This window comes from Silurus meridionalis, chromosome 27 (genome assembly GCF_014805685.1).
Source record: "Silurus meridionalis isolate SWU-2019-XX chromosome 27, ASM1480568v1, whole genome shotgun sequence".
In the NCBI taxonomy this organism is placed as follows: Eukaryota; Metazoa; Chordata; class Actinopteri; order Siluriformes; family Siluridae; genus Silurus; species Silurus meridionalis.
Window position 1 is genome coordinate 2,493,844 of NC_060910.1, and position 20,448 is coordinate 2,514,291.

The following is a 20,448-nucleotide window of genomic DNA, read 5'->3' on the forward strand; positions in this document are numbered from 1 at the left end:
ATTTTCTACCGTGTTGTAAGACTTTTAATTTCCGTGTTTCACCGTGTTTCTGCTTTCTGTTTCCAGTTATTACATTTTAATGATTTATTTTCACCGACATTTGTACGCGCTCAAGCGACAGAAAAAGACTTTTATCATTTGTCTACCCGTATTCCGGAGGTTCCGGCTTCTTGTGTTGCGATTGGCTAATTCATATTTATAATTTTTCCGATAGGACGGTGGGAAGGCGGTTATATTACCATAGAAACCGTGATTTTTTTTACGGTTTTTCTATCTATCTATCTATTATAAAATGATCACACATATCAGTCTTGGTCGTAAGGCTACAAGGTTTGTTTTATATTTGTTTTATTTCAGAATCAGAATCAGAATGGGATTGCATGTACAAGGAATTTGTCACGGTGTGCCGGTGTTACAAAAATATAAAAAAAAATATATGTAAAATCTAGAAAAATGAAATCATAAAGTCATAAATAAAATAATAAATAATTTGCAGTACAATACGATATAATTTATCACATACTATGTACAATATTTATAAATTATGTACAATATTTTTAGCTCCCTAGCACCATTTTTGTCTTTTTTAATTCATTCTTTTATATATATACAGAATATTTATTTTTTATTTTGCAATTCTATTTTATTTATATATTTTTTTTTCTTGTAATCTGAAGCAGTCTGTGGCAAAATAATTTTAACACACTACAATGTAGTATCATTCATTATTTACTAAATCATTTACAAATAATTCACACAACCATTTTTGTTTTTAATACAATAAAACAATATATTTCCTCTCATTTTATTTAATCGTATACAAAGCATATTTAGCAACGTTTCGACCTTTAGACTTGGAACTGCAGCCAATCAGAGAACAGAACGCGAGACGAGCTCTACCAATCGTCTAGTTAGAAGGCGGGACTTCCGTAATACGGGTGTGAAATAAATGTGTGAAATAAGAGCGGGTATCTGGCGCCCTCTTGTGGAAACAAATGGCAGTTGACTGAAACAACAGTAGGCGGGACTACTAAATCAAGCTGGCAAATCATAATCAAAGTGCCCAAAGGTGATTGGTTGGGCCGAGTGTCAATCAAGCACGAGTCTGAGAATAACCACAGAGAAACCGAGTCAGATGTTGTTCTTCGCTCCTGAGCTGGAGAAGGTGTGAGTGCGTGAGTACGAGTTTGTCTGCAGGATTTCTAATATTAAATCAATAAAATGCCGGTGGATTTGGAGCAGTGGACGGGTCCTCTGTCCCTGACTGAGGTGGAGGAAAAGCCGAGGAAACCCCTGACGGTTAGATACGGCTCTCTGGAGATCGACGAGCTGGGGAAAGTGCTCACACCCACTCAGGTCAGCATGCAGACCCCCCGAGACGATGCGGAAAGCGGAAGCCGCTGCTCAGGATTAACGCGCATTAACATTTTGATTGCAAATTATAAATGTAATTAATTAATTGATAAATAATAAACACTTGCTTTTTTTTGGGCGTTGTATTTGTGATCGTTACGTAGGGAGCACCGACGTGATGACGTCAGACGCAAGGTTTAGAAAATGCAAATCCACAATAAACTGTTTTGTGCGTAAAAAAAAAAAGAAAAGATACGATTTATTTTGTTATACTTTAAACTAATATTAATAACATTTACTTTTTTTTTATAAAACATTGTAGGTGTAACGGGTTTGAAAACCCGGATGAAAGAGTTGTGGTGAAAAATATCGAGTTGCAGCTGTCGATTATTTTAGTAATCGAGGATTCTGCCGATTATTTCAACGATTAGTCGAACAATCGGGTGTCTTTTTGTTTGTTTGCTTTTCTTTATTAAAGCAAAATACTAAATATACAAGAGAAAAAGATGTGTCTCTTAAAACAAACAAATAATTTGTTTATTTTTTAGACAAATTGACATTTTATTGTTGAAATTGTACACGAGAAGCTCTGAGATTTTAAACCCACTTAAACAAACAAACAAATAAAAAGTTTGCCTAATTCCGAGTTTTTTTTTACTCACAATTCCGAGTTTATTTCTCGTAAATCAGAATTTCTGTTCTCTCGCAATTCCGACTTCTCTCCAGGGATCCTCGGAAGTTTGAGGGGGGAAAAAAGTCGGAATTAGGCAAAAATGTTTTATCTGGTGGAAACGGTCTTCCATATGAATCTTCCGCTCGCTGTTTTCTCCTCGCTCCTCTATTTCTTCATTAGTCAGCGTTTTCTGTGTCCAGCGCACGCCAAAGTTTAGCGGTGGTGCATCAGTAATAATGGTCCGTGTGGAAACACAATGTGTCTAAATGAGAATAACTGGTTTCGTTCAGGTATTGCGTGTGACTTCACCACAATACAAACATTCGCCACAGAAGATCAGATGGTGGTAAACTGATGACAGTAAGACAGGTAGGTGATAGAAGGACAGACAGTTACGTGTGTGTGTGTGTGTGTTTTCAGGTGCAGAACCAGCCCACAGCGGTCGAGTGGGAAGGATGCGACCACAGCAAGCTGTACACTTTAGCCTTGACTGATCCGGACGCTCCGAGCAGGAAAGACCCCAAATTCAGGTACACATTCACAAATGGAGAACTGACACAGTACCAGAATCGCTACCAGAATCCAGTTTAAAATATTATATATATATATATATATATATATATATATATATATATATATATATATATATATATATATACACACACACACAAACACGTATTGAGTTCAAATGCTGGTGATTTTTTTCAGAAACATGTATCGTGACAATTTATCACGATATGGATATCATCTGGTCGTATCGCAGAAGCCCTACATTCAATAACTTTATTTATGTTTGTATATTTTCTACTTAATAACCTGTTCGACTGATCCCTTATTTCTTCTCCCACTTTAGAGAATGGCATCACTTCTTGGTGGTCAATATAAAAGGGAACGATGTCTCCAGCGGGTGTGTGATGTCTGACTACGTCGGCTCTGGTCCTCCGAAAGGAACCGGTAAGAACTTTGTGCACCAGATTTAATGATTAAAACATTGGGGTGAATTAGAGAAGGATTCTCAGAGCTCCAAGTTCAAAGTCTGAGCTCGATTGTTAATACTTGATAAATATCGTGATTGGTTAATAAATGAAGGGGAAAGTACCTGAGGAAAAAGATGTCGAAACACAGACTAGCTCTTCTTTAGTATGTGAAATAAATGTCCAAATGGGTCAGGAAACAAAAAAATCAGCATCAAAAGACATGAAGACAGAAAAACGAAATAGTGATAATTGAATAAAACATAACAACAACTAACATTTATCACTGTACAAAGTTTAAACTCCTCCTTACCGATGTCTACTTGTGAACAAGCGGTTACTATAGAAACGTATTAAAACGACCGCATTCATATAATTGTGCGATTTAAATGAAAGTTACTATAGGAAATTACTCAAGACCCTCTGACCAATCAGAATCGAGCATTTGAAGGCACTAATGTAAAACTAATTTTACTCAACAACATTGTTAAAATCTACATTATTATAATATAAAAGTAGCACTGCGATTATTATAATAAAGACTTGTGTACGGTAAAATATTTTTGAGAAGTGAAAGTTTTTGCCCAAAAACAAAAGTCCTGTGTACTGTAATTTTTCGTTCTCTCTCTCTCTAGGTCTCCATCGTTACGTGTGGTTGGTGTATGAACAGCCAGGAACGTTGAACTGCACCGAATCCGTCCTGTCCAACCGTTGCGGCGACAACCGCGGAAAATTCAAAATCCAAAACTTCCGTAAGAAATACGGCCTCGGCGCTCCAGTGGCCGGAAACTGTTACCAGGCCGAGTGGGACGATTACGTCCCCAAACTTTACCAGCAGCTTGCAGGGAAATAAAGGAGTGTTTTATCACACGTTCAGGACATGAAGAGGTGGATGAGATACGATACGGATTGTAATGTTGAGCTTTGACGATAAATACATACAGCAAGGCAGTAAAGCACTTAAATATAATAAATAAAATAAAAAGCATTTCACTTCAGCAGTATTCAATAAAACAATAAAAAATAAACGCATGTTAATGGTGTAGTGAGCCGACATCCAATTAGATCCTTGTTACTAGGCAGAATTCGTTCGATCGTTTGATTGGTCAAAATGTTTTTGGCGAACAGGATGGAAATTGCAGTGATATTTCTCACCTGAAGGCAATCAGTAAAATGTTAAAGCTCCAATTACTTTCCACTTGTTGCACTAAATAGGGGCTTTTTTTTGTTCCAGTTTCCTCTTTAATTTCAGGTGTTGATACGATGCTCTTGTTCAATGTTTCCTGATTTGAATTAAAAAAATATGCTTTCAGACGTGTTGAGCGTTTTTTTTATTTACAAATATAATTAAAAGCATTTGGGACAGAAATCATGCGTCTCTCGGACCTGAAAACAAATTTAAAGTGCATGCAAACAGTAAAGCAACTTTTCTATTCACAGGATTCTTGATTCTCATTAAAAACAAACAAAACAAAATAAACGTCTCTAAAAAGCAAAAAACTAAACGAAATTAAATGTCAGAGGTCATCCTCGGTTATAGGCCAGAACATGGTCACTGTTATTTAAAAAAAATCTGGAGGATTTAAAAACTACATAAAATTGACACACAAAATGGACGTCCAGTTTTCGCTTTAGAGCCCTTTGTGCCAGCAGGGTGTGTGTGTGTGTGTGTGTGTGTGTGTGTGTGTGTGTGTGTGTGTGTGAAATTCACATTGCTGACCTCGTGCTGAGGTTGGATCATCGAGGACGCAGGAACAGAACGGGTTCCTCACTGAGAAACTGGGACGGAGTTGAAATTACAAATCGGAGGCAGCTGTTAAGTTTCTGTACATCGAGTTCGTATGTAAATTTTATCAAATTTGTTCAAAAGGTGTAAATCGTTTCAGTCTGATGACTAACCCCCAAAAAAAAAAAAAAAACAATGGCCAGACTCAGCAGCGGTACGCTTAAAATCTAAAAATCTTGTGGAAAATATCACTAAAAACATGTGTGGACATTAACAGTAGCAACCCCCAATCCCCCCTCCCCTCCCCACCCCCACGTGTCACACGTGCGTATTGCTGTCCTTCCTCTACATCTCTAGTTAATCAATCACATCAAGTGTTATCATTGCACGAGAAAGATCACGGACATCAACACTGCAACTGTTTCGTTATTTTTATAGATAATACTTATATATATATTTATTTGTATTTATAGATATATATAATATTAAACACCGATGACTGAGGGACGTAATCCAGCATGTCGTAATGTCGTGACGTAAAGAGGGTTTTGTCAGTAGTAAAAACTGCACGTGTCTTTAAAAGAGTGGAGGACTTTTTTTTTTTTTTCTTTGTTTTTTTGTTTTTGCTTCTTTCCAAAAGGCAGAGAGGGTCTCGTGTCTCATCTGTAGTCGTCTTTAGGGTACTCTAAAGCCCCCAGGTTGCTGAAGCCCATGCGCAGGCTCTCCATGTCGAAAGCGTCCACTTCACGCTCCTGTCTCTCCAGCAGGTATTTGATTCGGTCTGTGCGCTCCTTCTGAAGAGAAGCCAGCTCCTCTTCGATCTGAGGACACACACACACACACACACACACACACACACACACACACACAATCATGTTAATGATGCTTAGGACCAACACTGTAATTACAGGAAAAACATCAGTGATTGCGCAACGCCTTCCAACCAATCAAAACGAAGAATTCAACAGAGCTGATGTCGAACTTCAAAACATTATTCTGCTTCATTGCTAGTAAATGAATTTTTCTGTTCAAATATTAAAACAGTATATACTGAATATGTGTATGTGTGTATATATATATATATATATATATATATATATATATATATATATATATATATATATATATATATATATATATATATACACACACACACACACACACACACACACACACACACACACACAGTGCCATATGTCAGGGACAACATTTTGTTTACATTTTTGCTACTGTTCACTTTGTCTCTTTACAACAGGTTTACTGGTGGAGCTATTTTGTGTTTTGGGTGTTGTCCTCTGTTGTCCTCTGTTGTCCTGTGTTGTCTTGCACCAGGTTGCACACATGCACTTTATGTGAACTTTACTAGTCCTCAGCCCTGTGTCTTCTGTTTTCTGTGATTGTTGTTGTATATATTATCAGGGTTCAGGAGGAACGTTGTGTCATTTCACTGTGTACTGCGTCAGATGTATATGGTTGAAATGACAATAAAAGCTACTTGAATTGACTGATTCTTTCTTAGAGTTTTTGATTATGTTTGTTTTTACTCCCATCATGCCATTTGTATGGCACTTCCTGTTATGTCATCTGCATGAAGAGACGGAACGATGTGATCACTGAAAGATCGAAAGTATAATACATCCAATCAGGAGACGAAGATATATTCCCCTCTCTTAGCTCACAAGCAGGCAAAAGTGATATGTGAAAGTATGTTTAGTTTGTTTACGAGTTTTAATTCGTATGCGTGTTTTCTGTGTGATTGAATGTGTAACTGATGTTTGCTATACTCGTCCTGTTTGTTTAGTTCTACAGTGTTGATGAATGCATTAAACATCTGTAAAAAAACCGAACCTTCGCCTTCGTGTTGTGACTAAGAGTGGCACGTTCCCTTCATTCTGGTCTCAGCTCAGTCATAAAAACGATGCCTCTACCTTTTGTTCGAGATGAGCTCTGCGCAGCGACACCTTCTGCTCGAGTTTGTGCTGCTCGCGCTCGTGCTGCGCCTCCGTCTGCATTTTGATTTTGCTCTGGTAGGCGTTTAGGAGCTCCATCTCCTGCTGCAGCTGCTGCCTCAGAGCCTGACACTCGGCCTCCTGAGCCTCGTCCAAACGCAACTACACACACAAGGAAAGAAAAAAATTGAATCAGCCATATGGACTATCGAACTTCATCACCCGTTTTAGTTTTCCTGACGAAACCGGCAAATAGAACCGATCTCACTCTCGTCTCGTCATCCACAAACCCTGCTTTTAGTTTCGAGTTTCAACTTTTATTTGTCGTATGTACTGATGTCAGGGACAGTTTGTACAAATAATTTTTTTACGTCACCTTACTCTATAACCATTGCATGCTGTATGTTGCACATACTGTAGATTAAAATGAAGAACTATCAGGTTAATGCAAGTAAATTATGGGGTGCAGCAAGGTTCAGTTCTAGGACCCCTGCTTTTCACAATATATTTCCTACATTGTATATAATCACCTCACTGTTTATTTATATTCATATTGTCTATTTGATATTGTTCATTTATCTGTCATTATTTATATGCATCACATATCACTGCCTTACCAAACTGTACATATGTAAATATTTTACACTGCTTCCAATTTCGTTGCCTTTTACTGTAACTAGTGCAATAATAATAAAGTGGAATCTAATCTCATCTCTATCTAAAGATCTACAGTAGCTGTGCTTTAGATCTTCAGTCTGTCCTTCTCAAATGTACACTCTGCTCAAACAGATCCCCTTCCAAAGCGTCCATCATTTAACATCTGTCACAATGCCATCGCTCATAGATCTCCAACACGCTTACTCAAGTCTTTCCTGTAACTATTTAGTGCATAGCATTTCTGACATCACTCTTTCTCAGCTGGATTTCTCAGAAAGGGTGATGTCAAGAATGAATTTGGTGGATGAGAAGTTTTTTTTTTTTTGGGCATGAGAGAATAGGGTTTTTTTGGTGCATGAAAAAAGGGTTATTTTTGGTGCATGCGAATTCTTAAGAAGGTTTTAGTTTTTTTTTGTTTTTTTAAAGGTTTTATTATTTTTTACTTTTTTGTTTTTGTTTTTAAGAAGGTTTTAGTTTATTTTTTAAAAGGTTTGTTTTTTTATGTTTGTTTTTTTAAAGGTGGTTTTAGGTTTTTTTGTTTTTTTTAAAGAAGGTTTTATTATTTTTTACTGTTTTAGTTTTTAAGAAGGTTTTAGTTTTTTTTTTTTTAAAGGTTGTAGTTTTTTTGTTTTTTTTTAAAAGAAGGTTTTAATGTAAATTTTTTTGGAGCTACTGAACACCACTGTAACTTCTTTAGCATTAACAAAATTAGTTTTTTCTTTTCTTTCATTTCCACTAGTACACAACCATTTTAATGCCCCACCCCTTTGCACAATGGACAGCTAAGACGGTGTTGTTTTTTGTTTTTTACATGCTTTAAATACTCTATTTTCCTTCACATTCATCACAGAAGCAATTCGGAAAAAAGTATAACAAAGTGAAAAAAAGAAACTACACTACTTGAATAATCAAACTACATTATATGGACAAAAGTTTGTGGACACCTGACCATAAGATTCGCTTGTGCTTTTTGAACATCCCATTCCACATTCAGTCCCTATTTACAGTTAACCTGAGTGAAGATCCACTCTTCTGGTGAGTTCGACCCTCTGGTGTGTTTGGAGATTTGTGAAGATTTATTTAGATACAGGGGTGTTAGTAAAATCAGGTACTGATGTAGGTGAGATGTGGAGGTTCCTGGGGTGCAGTTAGCATTCACATTAATCTCAAAGGTGTTTAATAGGTTTGGAGGTCTATAGCAGGAGATCTTACTCCAACCCATGTGAAGTAGATCTTCAGGGCCCTTGCTTTGTACAGAAAGGCACTGTCATGCTGGAACATTTTTGGGGTCTCCTAGTGAAGTTAAGTAAAGGGAACATTTTATGCTACAGCATCCAAAGACATCCGATACAACTGGGTGCCTCCTACTTGGGGTAAGAAACACATGTCTGGAAAAGTCAGGTGTCCCAATACTTTTGTCCATACAGTGTATTTGTGCCTGTCAGTACTATTCTGTTATGTTCTCACCGCTTGTGATGCCATCATCTCGTTGATGCTCTGCTCGTATTGCTCAGCCAGGATGGCTAGTTTGCGCGTCTGCTCGTCCTTCAGGGCCTTGAGCACGATCTTGTGCTCGTTTTTCGGCGTCACCTCGAGCTGGTGGTGCCGCAGAGCTTTGTACTGCTTCGTCTGCACTTTGCACGTGTCCTGAAACTGCTTCTTTATCTGCAACTCCATTACCTGGGACAGAAAGAACAATGAGAATATAATTAGGGAGCTAATCATGAAAACAGCATCCCCTGGTCCAAGCACTGTGATTGCAAGTTCTCTAGGAAACCCAAACCACAATATCAGACAAGACAAATGCAACATCAAAAATACCTGATGCCTACTTTTATTCCCTGATTCCTAAAAGCGAATTTAATATAATTCAGGTGCAGAAAGTAAATAAAGCAAAATCACTCCATATTCACAACAGCCCTATTAATGAGTCTTAAATATATATATATTGACTATATGGGCGAAAGTATTGGGACACCTGACTACAACCCATGTGTGGTTCTTTCCGAAACTCCGATCACAAAGTTGGAAGCACACAATTGTATCTGATGTCTTTGGATGCAGTCGCTTAAGATTTTCCCTTCACTTGACTTTCTTTAGGAGACCCAAACATGTCACAGCATGACAATGCTCATGTGCACAAAGCCGGATGCATAAAGATCTGCTCTATATGGGTTGGAGTGAAAGATCTCCTGCTTTAGATCTCTGACCTCAACCATATTGAACACCTTTGGGATGAACTGGAATGCTGACTGCACCCCCAGGCCTCCTCACCTCACCTACACCTGACTTCACTAACACCCTTGTGTCTGAAGAGTGGAGGTTATTAATACAATACGGGGACTGATATGATATGAATCATATGGGCGGGTGTCCACAAACTTTTGTCCTTATAATGTACCTGCAATTAAGGCCAGGAACTAATATACAAATGATTAAAAAGATTTAAAGACTTATAATAATTATAAATACTTGGAACATTGCAAAGAGAAAGAAAAGGAGCCTGAGTCAGTCTTTCATGATTCCTAATGCAATGCAAATGTAAAAAAAAATAAATTAAATAAATATGATTATTCCAGGGTTTTCCGTGGGATGAAAAATCACAGAATCTTCTAATAATAACCAACACGCCACATTTTACATAAAAGCAGAGTGACGTTAGAGACATGACTCATAATCCAGTCATTCCAGCTCCCTAAATATATCTGAAGAGAGTTTGTGGAGGCACCTTGAGGTTTTTGGGCTGCTGCCGGAGCTCGAGGACGTGTTTGCGGTGCAGCTCTCTCTCTCTGCGGTTATTGTACTCGATCTGGTTCTCCAGCTCGGTTTGGTGCTGCAGGCGGATTAGATCCATGCGCAGCTTCTGCAGCGTTTTCAGCTGCCGGTGCTCCAGCTCCTGAGTCGACTCGTCGTGTCTGATCAGCATAGCGTGCTCCATCTCCTTTTGCGTCTTCTTTTTATTCAGCTCCTGAGAGAAAAACAATAACGGTTCTACAGGCTGCTTTTCTATTTTCCTAATAAACTTTTCTTTTGGATAACTGAACTTCTAGTACTCTCAAGTTAATTTTTAGTCCTGTAAGCTTCATATCGGACCACCTGCCAAGTCATCAAACACAAAGAGACCAAAAGATGTAAACTATCCAGTTCTTCACTTTACATGCCATTTTTATAAACATAAAAACAGAAATAATTTTTTTCTGAACATCACAAAAGATCTGGGGCTGGCAAAATCCCAGAGCTTGTGATCAAAACTATTAATTGATCAGCTTTGGTCTGTGAAGACCACCTACGCTCTTCCTCCTCCTACCTCTCGGAGCTGCTCCTGTTCGAATTCATGTCTCTTGGTCATGACTTTGCGTTTGAAGGCCCTGCAGTTGCGATCGTAGTAAAGGCGCTGCTGGGCAAGAAGCTGGGCTTCCTCCTCCGCTTGTGAATGCTGCATGTTCTCCTTATGCTTTGACAAACGCTCCTGCTTCTCCTTCTTTGGAGTGCTGTGGTCCTCGTTCATCTCCTGAAAAGACGGTGAAAGAAAACAAATATTTTATTATGCACAATATTTAAATCTCTGGGCCACAGCAAGAGTGAAAGTCTTTCTTTCTGTTTTGGTGTACAAACTTTCCTTTCACGGACCAACGTCCACACCAACCAGAAACAGCTGTTGTGTTATTGCTGAGAGGTGTCATGTTGCATATTCAACATGGTCTGTCAGAAGACAAGACACAAGGTGGAGTGCCTTCTACCCAGAGTTACTGTCATAAGTGATGTGTACCTGCAAGAAGCAGATGTGGATTTTCTTGGCAAGGACAGGTGTCCCACAAGGCTCAGTGCTTGGTCCTCTTTTATTTTCCTTTATATACCTTACATTATACCACCTACACTTATGACACTCCACTAATAAATGTTAATAGAATGATATTAATGACTCAAACACTGATTGACATCTATTTAAAATGATTGAGTCCAAAGCCTCCTTTTCAACTACTTAGTGTAAAATAGTGTAAATGAGGTCACGTGTGTTGTGGTAAGTTCGAGTCTGGAGTTTCTTTATCATTTATTTCTCTCTCAATATTCTGCTTGATGTTGAACTGATGCTGAACTGTATGTTGGTGACAGATTGGTGACTCAGTTACATTTTCCTCATAAATAAAAAGAAACAACTGATTTCACAAAATCTAGTTGAGTAAAAAGAACAATATTTTACTTCAGTAAAGTGCAGATACGCAAAAATGCTACTTAAATACAGTAATGAATTACATTTACTTCCTTACTGTCCACCGCTGCTCCTATGCCGATGACCTTCAACTCATCCTCTCCTTCTCTTTTTTTTTTAACATCGTTGTCAAGGTTGTAATTATTACTACTAAAGCCTGCTAAGAATAAATGTTAAAAAATGAACAGCACCTCTTTAATCTTCTCCTTGCACAGTTTGTACTGTTTCTTCTGGGTGTCCAGGAAGTTGGTGAGCTCTTTCTTTTGCTGAGCCAGAATCTGCTGCTGGAACTTCTTCTCATCTGCTGCAGTCGTCTTCATCTGGAAAGGACACGTGACCCACAGAAGAGATGCATCTTGTTTAACGTTGCTAGTTCCATGGATATGAATTGTGTGTGGTGTCTAAGTTCTTTATTTATAACTGATTTAACTATGAATATCAGCTGATATCACCACATGGTTTCATTTTTCACTGTCCAGGGATGAAACCGAAGCACCTCTGTTTATGAATGCAATATACATGTGTAAGGACAATCTCTGGGTTGTTACCACTCAAAGATGATTATTATCTTAAACACAGCACTTTCATATGGGCTTTTTATTCTTTTTACAAAACAGCAATTTGCCAATGATTACGATATTCTTTTTTTTTTAACGACACAATACTTTTTATCTGTTTATAGTTACATCCAGCTCTCTCTGTCGATCTCTAAAAGAAAAAAAAAAAAACTTCTAACTGTTGTTGTTACCAAAGTGCTGGATAATTTCCAGTGCCTTCACTAAGTCTGGCATCTAAATCTCAAATTTGTGTCTCTATACAGAAAGCATCATCATATCAACAATCACACACTCTGTGAAGAAGGAGCGATCTCTGTAGATGTACTTCAACCATCAACTGTCTAAATAAAAACAATGTGATGCACTGATTTAAAAACAGTAAAAACAAATATTCGCCTAAGTTTGTGCAGCGTTAACACAGGGGTCTTTAAAGTTTTCCAGGTCAGATATTCCTTACGTGATAAAGACATGGGGCAGGGAACCCCTGATACAAAATGTGTCAAACTTAACCACTGATATTAACGGAAGCCAATTATATTACACTAGTATTACGACAATTAGAATTTATGCATCTAACCAAGATTTATGCATCAGAACAAGCATATATTTTGCAATTAATGAAGTCGTTCACAATTGTCTTATTTTAATAGATTTTGCCGTTTTACACGTTTTCCTTTTACTATCAGGTGGATTATTATACATTTACATGAACATCAGTTTTACGTTTAATAGACCTAGATATTTTTAAAATACAATATTTTATCTTTAATGATTTTACTCATGTTTATTTAATTTTTTGTTTAGTTTTTAACATTAATTAGCAGACCCCCGGTTAAAGACCCGTGCTGTAACATATTTCCATCTGTAAAAAACAAATTATTTATTTATAATTATTAGTATATGCGCTATTCTTTTATTATTTCGAAACTGACCAAGAATTTGTGACCGATATTTGGTATGTAGATTGATTTCTCCTCAGTAAACTATGTCTCGAGCACGTTCTCTCAGCACCGCTGCTGCTACGTGAATATGACGTATCACAACACTACGGAGAACGAGGCGTGTCCTGAGAGTCACATAGAATCAGATTAACATGGCAGAGGTAGAGCTGTAACTTCCTGGAGACAGAACAGGAAAAGAACGTCTGGTTTTATCTGATGAATTGTATTGCATCGGTAGCTGCTTCACATGTATCTTTAATGCATCCTATCGGCCTCAGTTATGGAAATGCGCATCCCTAGTATATCTATTAATTATCTGAAGAATTAAGGACCTCAAATTTTTGTATAGAACCTATGAGAATGTACAATATGCCCCCCCCTTTTAACACACAAAAACACACCCAAGCCAAACAATCGAAGAATCCAGAATGAAAGAAATTTGTGAAGACTTCTGTGTCATGATCCAGGGTTAACTCAAAGATCATCAAACAAATGTATAAAATGAAGAAGTAGAAATGTGCAGCCGAGTAAGTCAGCTTCACTATATAAACAGTGATACATATTGTGTATATATTTTACAAGAAGTTGGCTCTAAGCGCCATAGACCAATCGAAACTGGTCGATAGATTCCTGAAACATCACCGGATCATAAAACACACTCTGATATCGGCCAAAAGCTTGCAGATGCGCGTTTCTGACTGTCTACTGTGCAGTGAACTAAAGAATTCAATCCCGTCAAGTCAAGACTCAAAGTATGTCACAGTGCTACGCTTTACTCTGCAGACAAACCCACCATTTTCTCCCCCTCGCCTCATTAGCATACCAATCAACATATGCATCGTGAATAATGAACAGGCTATTAACATAATCCCAGTGCACACGGTAATGTGAACATAACTACAACATGGCATCTGAGAGCACAAATTCCCTACAACCTGTTTTGGTGGTTTCATCTTATCCTGTCTTATATAACCTCTCATAAAGTCTCTATAAAGACATGAGGAAACATAATAAAAAAGGGGGAAAAAGACAATGGTGGCTATGATGAGTGCACTTATCTAGTACAGTTTGTTAATATATTTATCATGTGCAGTTAAATCATACATACAATGAGCTATTACAGATTACTAACTGTATAAACTGAGTTAGCTAATTATTAAGTACAGTTAGGAGACACAGCTAGCTAGTACAAATATTGATGAGTTAGCCAGTACTGTTAGCTAGTAGACTTATTTAGTACAGTTATTTAGCAGTTATCTAGTACACATAGTTAGTTCATAGATAATAGAGTTAGATGGCACAGTTAGTTATTACAGATAGATAGCAGAATGTGGTTCGCTGTTACAGTAAGCTAGTACAATCAATTACAGTTCACTAGTACAGTTATCTATTACAATTAACCAGTACAGTTAGTAAAAACAACAAACTAGAATGACTTGTTATTTAAATTTGATATTAACCTCTGTGATGAATGCATTGTTCTTTAAAAACATATTTAAAATATTCGATAAAGCAACCATTCGACCACCTTACAGCCTGCAATAAACTCCATGAGGAATTTATATTTCATTCATTATCTCAAGTAATATCTGTCGTTAACAGAAATACAACACTAGTAAAAGTTTATTTTTCATCTGTCCTTGTGACTTAATTAGTGTGAAATAAAAGCTGGCATTTCTAATAGATTTATTGTCCACGTTATTTCATTTTGTTTATTTACTTTTTTATTTAATTTATTTATTTTTGTGAAAATATCCTCATTTTTCTTTGCATTATATATATATATATATATATATCAGGGGTGCAACGGTACACAAAATTCACGGTTCTGTAAAATTTCAGTATGTTTAGACGGAAGAAATGCAAAACCTAAAATTACTCGTCATTTATTATTAACGCTTATTATTATTAACATGTGTGATAATTAACATTTGAACAGTTTACATTTTGAAAACAATTTGAATAACATGCCTGCTTGGTTAAATAAGATAAAATAATATTTTATAATATAAAAAAAATATATAAGTGAATAAATCTAATTAATGCAACACATTTTTTATTTTATTGGTTAAATTGCATAATCAATCAAATTGGAACAATTTAAATTGATTAATTTTCAATTCATTTAATTTTAATGAATTTATATTTGTGAATAATCGCAACTTAATCGCACATTTTTATCTGGTTAAAAATGTTTTTTCGGTGCAGTTTAATTTAATAATAATGTTTGCGATAACATTATTATAAAAGATTCTGAAATAATTTACAGATTTAAATAAATAGAGCTATTATTATATTAGTGTATTAAAGACACACACACACACACACACACACACACACACACACACACACATATATATAAACGTGTTAACGCAAAATCATTTTAACGGCACTAATTTTATTAACGCAGCGCATTAGTCTCAAATAGCCAAGTCTCAAATCGAGCACCAAAATCTGCCATGATGGACACATCCGGCAATTAAAACCGTCCGTGTGGAAACAAAGCAAAAGTTCCGTTTGGTGTCCTGATGATTTACGAAATTTAAAGCACCATAATTACTTTAAAACATTTAGAAGAATATTTTGTCTTCATGCTCTATGTTGAGTTTTGTTTCACTGATAATAAACATACATTTGCATTAAGCATGCCTATGCGCATGTTGATTAAAAAATGAACATAAAGTTTAATTTACAGTACATTTCAAACAGATAAAAAAAAGGGTGATATTTTTTATGTGAATTTTTAACATATAATATGAATGTTTAGTGTTTGCTATGCTGCAGAGTGATCCTGAATATCTCCTCCTATGTGTATACAGATAAGTGAAAGATGGACAGTAAGACCTGCGTCCTCCTCACCTCTTTATCCGTATGGATAGCGTGCTTCTTGGCTAGTTTCTCCAGCTCTATGTAGGCATTGTTGCTGTGCGTCTCCACCTCCTTCTGCAGCTTCAGCCTGTGTTCGTCCATCTCGGCCTTCAGCTTGTTCTCCAGAGCGATCAGCTGCTTCTGGTGCTGCCGTCGCATGCGCTTGTAGCCGGACATCTGCTCACGCAGCTCGTTCTCCTGCTCATGTTCATGGATCTGACGAGTCACCTGGAGAGAAAATTAAATAAAATTACACAAAATTAGATGCAGGAATTGGCTGGTGAACTTTTAGAGATTTAATACAGAAGCGAATGTGGCGATTTGCGTTGACTAACAAAAGCAGGTTCCTCGTGTGTTACCACCAGACGTATTACATGCACGTCACATTTATCGTAATAAGCAGATCACGATACATGAAGCAAACCTTTGAAAACCAGATGAAGGAAAATTAAAGTGATTAAAGAAATAAAGTAAAAACACAACAAATTGTCCAATTTCACGCTGACGATACTTCAGCAGCTAATCAAACTGACCGTGTTTACAGTTATAGACTACTTACATTATTTACAAAATTCACAGGTTATTATAGTTTATTATATCACCTGTTTAACATCAGCTCTATATGAAATATTTGTTACTTATTTATACAGATTTATTTATTTATTTATTTTATTATTATTATTTTTTACAATCCAGCATTTACCGAAGAAATAAATAAAGTAAAGCTCTGTAGGAAATACTTAATTTATTAATTTATTTTCAATTCATTTTATTTATTTATCATTTTAAAAAATTTATTCGCCCATGATAGCATCCAAAACAAGAAAGAAAAAAAAAAACACAACCTACAAACTTTTACGAGTAAGTTTATGTCGTGTTTCCAAAGCGTTAGACGAGGCTTGAACTGTATGTCATCGATTCAATGTAATATGGAACGAAAGAAATTGATTTAAAAAAAAAAAAAAACATTAAACCAAAATGTTACCCTCGATTGTAGAAACGTTTTTCGGAAACGATACAAAGCGACTCGGAGTCTCACCAACCTGGAAAAAAGGCGCGTTGAGGTCAAAGTGCTCGTTGAGTTTCTCGTAACTCCCACCTGAGCTCCTGAGGCCAAACATGTTGGCAAAGGAAAGGACGTGCGAGATCATGGAGAGTGAACCCCAAACATTTCACATCGCTGCGCACGGAAACCCAGAGAGAGAGAGAGAGAGAGAGAGAGAGAGAGAGAGAGAGTGTGTGTGTGTGTGGGGGTGTGTGTGTGTGTGTGTGTGTGTGGATAAACACTCCTCGCTCTCTGTCCACATCTCCGAGCTCTGGCAGGTGTGTGTCGGGATGAAAGAGGGTTCTCAGAGGCCTGGCTCCTTCACACAGCTCTTCTCTCCAGGCTGAGTGGCGTTTAGTACGCCGGTCACATGAACACGCGCTGAAAACACGGGCGCTTCTAATCACGCCGAATCAATACCCCCACTGTACCCGCACCCGTCCTCACACTTTCTGCCCCAATGCCCAGCACCAGGCACGCGCAGCTTTCACACAAAACTAACACAACAGACCATACAAGCACTTCCAAGTTCAAGAGAACTGAAACACGCAAAAAAAAAAAAACGCAGGCATCTGTGTTTTATTTTATGTGTCTGACCTTTGACCTATCAAATGACCGTTTACTCTCAAGACAATATTACAGCTAATAGATATGCAATAGTATTAATATAACTGGGGTATTTCAGCACCGGTAGAATGGACACGAATGGCAGGAACATATTTAGTAAAAAAAAAAAATAATAATAATAAAAAATAATAATACAAATATTAAAAAAATTATATACACACACACAAAACACAAAAGTATTATTGAAACGTAACTAAATTAATTGAGAATAAAACAAATTTTTTTTTTTTTTACGCTGTGGATTTTGTTAACTTTATTTCATTTTATTGATTCATTTTTTCTTCTGCTTATCATACAATAAAAAAACTTATATAAAGAAATTATTCAGTAATAAGATAATGAGTTATGAATCGTAGAGTCGTCTTTATCTCCCTGCTGTAAACTTTAAATTCCCACCGGATCTTCACTTTTAAGCAACTTTAAAAATAATTCATTTATTTGTCATTTCAGACAAGAGAGAGATCAGGCTTTCAGGTGAATTTGACAAAACGCTGACAGAAAAGTGATATATGATCTTGAGGAGATATAAATGTTAGTGATGTATTAAATGCAGTACACGCTGAGAAGAAATCAGACATTTAAATATATATATATATATATATATGCTTTAAAGTGAAGGTGCTTCATTAGAGGCATGTTTTGAAGTTTTGAAGTTAAATTGGTTACAAATGAATAATATTAAATTATTGTATTATAGTAAAAGCGCATTTAAAAACAATGGTGGTTGTTCCAGAGCGCGTTAAATCCATGAGCTCATAGTGACGAGTTTAACTCGAGAACCTCAAAGATGAATTTGGACTGTAATTAATATTTAATTGAACTCAAATGTCCATCAGTGAACAATGATGAAAGTGCAATGAATGGACATTCGGTGTCACCCAGAGGAGGACGGGTTCCACTTTTAGTTCCGGTTCCTCTCAGCTCAGGTAGTTCATCATTGCAGCATCGTGGATGATCGCATTTACTTTTACTTTGATCAGACCGCTCAAACAGCATCTTTCATGCATCACTCGGTGACCATTCAGACGTTCCTCAAATTGTCTGGCAATGAAATTGACTACACTTTTATGATAAAGTTGCAGACCTGACAGCCTCCCTCTCTGGTGTCAGACACGTACGTGTGAGTTGTCAATCACCAACAGGCTGTTTTAGATCGAGTCCCTGATGATGCTGCCTCTAGAACCTGCTATTATGCCGAATACGCAGAAAAATTAAGTACTGGTCATAAAATGATGTCGAAATCATTAGAAAATTAAATTGTGAACATGAGTAAACAAGAAAGAAAAACATTTCTTATAATGCATGGCCCCTTAGGACTTCCGAAGTTTTGAGACAACGTCCATTACGTCAAATAATAAACGCTATAACAAAAACAATGTTCCAGAGCTTAAGGCTACTACACAAATCCGGATTCATTTGAAAAAACGCGTTTTCACGTTAAAAGTTTCCGTTTCGTTTTCAACCGTTTGCTCATCGACACTGAAAACGCTCACTGCAAAAACGTAAGGGGTTTCGACCCGCGTCGCTTCCGTCCTTCGTTTATTTACTTGTTATTCTCTTTAAAACGTCGCCGCATTGATCGAAACTTCTTTTTACGATCCACACTGCGAAGCAAAAACTGAGTTTTCAACTTTATCCGCTTTAGAGAGATTTTTTTTTTTTATGCTACGTGACTGAAATGACGAAGCAGAGAGAAAAATGTGTTGTTTTTTTTCTCTCAAATTAAAAAAACTGAAAAATCTCAATCGCTCTTTAAGTCTTAGTACAAAAATGGCAGGGGTGCATGTAGGAACCACTAGCAGAAGCACCAGGTTTTCTGGTAGGAGAGTAAAAGTGTGGAGAAGGTCAATAACACTGTATATTTATTTTTCAACACACATATTGTTCTCTGCGTTTTGGTCTTCCGTCCAGGCTGAGGCAGCGTTTTCAGTTGACGAAAATCTTTTAAAACGCTCTCCACATTGGATTAATCTGAAAACGCTGTTTTTGTGGTTTGTGAAAACGGAGGCTTTCGAAAACGATGACTGACTTAACTGTGGCTTTTCTCTCGTTAGTCTGTGAAATCAAAATAAAACAATCTGATGTCACTTTTTTCCCCTCTGCCTCCTGCGCTACCCCCTCTGCACAAACAAAGAACCCCACAATCCAATGGTGAACACAAAAAAAAAAAAAAAAAACATTCGCAATGAACAAGTCTGACTGACTCTCTCTCTCTCTCTCTCTCTCTACTGCAATAAGATACAGAAAGAAATCAAGTCTGCCACAGGATATGAAGTTATCTTCGCGAATAACGTTGGACTTCTGGGTAATTTCTGCGAGATGATAAATGAGTCTGTGTTGTCAGACAGCTGCAGAGTGCATGTCTACCGGTAGAGGGTGCTCAAACACCAGGAAACAGCCAGCCTAAACAGGTGACATCATCTCATATGGCGAGCACTCTGGGATCGACTATCACGCCTTCCATTGATCCCAAATATGAACATTACAACAATGTGTAATTAGAAAAGAAACAAGTGACACAGCCTCCTGAGTGTGAGGAATGACCTGGACTTATCGTCCCTGTGAGGTCCGGAGGGCTTTATTAAACCTTGACGTGCGGCTTTGGATGAGTGTCTTGAATTCTTTGTGACCTTTTTAAGTAAAGACGGGATGGAAATACGTCCGGCTCTGAGCACAAAAACAGCAGAGAGATGAAAGTAAACAGAAGCTGCTTTTGTCTTTCAATGACGGAATGATGGCTGACGAACAATACGGCCTCGCGTGAGCACAACCACACAGCCTATTGACCGCAAACTGTTGCCTTGACAACAGACACAAGCGCAAGTGTGTGTGTGTGTGTGTGTGTGTGTGTGTGTGTGTATAAAGAGG

At 37.2% G+C, this 20,448-nt stretch overlaps 2 protein-coding genes across 9 annotated transcripts in view; one reads left to right on the top strand and one right to left on the bottom strand.

Moving 5' to 3' along the window:
- The first annotated feature begins 1,097 nt into the window (after positions 1–1,097).
- On the top strand, positions 1,098–4,312 carry pebp1 (phosphatidylethanolamine binding protein 1). Its single transcript, XM_046841277.1, has 4 exons — positions 1,098–1,356; positions 2,447–2,556; positions 2,880–2,980; positions 3,636–4,312. The coding sequence occupies exons 1-4, from the start codon at positions 1,222–1,224 to the stop codon at positions 3,851–3,853; spliced, it is 564 nt and encodes a 187-aa protein (XP_046697233.1). The 5' UTR covers positions 1,098–1,221; the 3' UTR covers positions 3,854–4,312.
- Positions 4,313–4,316: 4 nt separating this feature from the next.
- The window catches only part of taok3a (TAO kinase 3a), a 64,824-nt gene continuing 48,692 nt past the window's right edge, over positions 4,317–20,448 (bottom strand). For 7 of the 8 annotated variants that reach the window (XM_046841275.1, XM_046841270.1, XM_046841269.1 and 4 more), the window contains 7 exons: positions 15,900–16,136; positions 11,734–11,862; positions 10,640–10,843; positions 10,061–10,300; positions 8,800–9,012; positions 6,655–6,837; positions 4,317–5,547 (listed from right to left, as the gene is read on the bottom strand). In XM_046841275.1, coding sequence (XP_046697231.1) covers positions 5,386–5,547; positions 6,655–6,837; positions 8,800–9,012; positions 10,061–10,300; positions 10,640–10,843; positions 11,734–11,862; positions 15,900–16,136 — 1,368 coding nt within the window. In that variant the 3' untranslated portion in view covers positions 4,317–5,385. Of the gene's footprint in view, positions 5,548–6,654; positions 6,838–8,799; positions 9,013–10,060; positions 10,301–10,639; positions 10,844–11,733; positions 11,863–15,899; positions 16,137–16,951; positions 17,482–20,448 lie in introns of those variants that run through there. The other variant, XM_046841276.1, reaches the window with a different exon arrangement.

Coding starts and splice junctions, on each gene's coding strand:
- pebp1 (XM_046841277.1), top strand. CDS start 1,222: ATGCCGGTGGATTTGGAGCAGTGGACGGGTCCTCTGTCCCTGACTGAG. Junction 1,357..2,446: donor AAGTGCTCACACCCACTCAG/GTCAGCATGCAG, acceptor GTGTGTTTTCAG/GTGCAGAACCAGCCCACAGC. Junction 2,557..2,879: donor AGGAAAGACCCCAAATTCAG/GTACACATTCAC, acceptor CTCCCACTTTAG/AGAATGGCATCACTTCTTGG.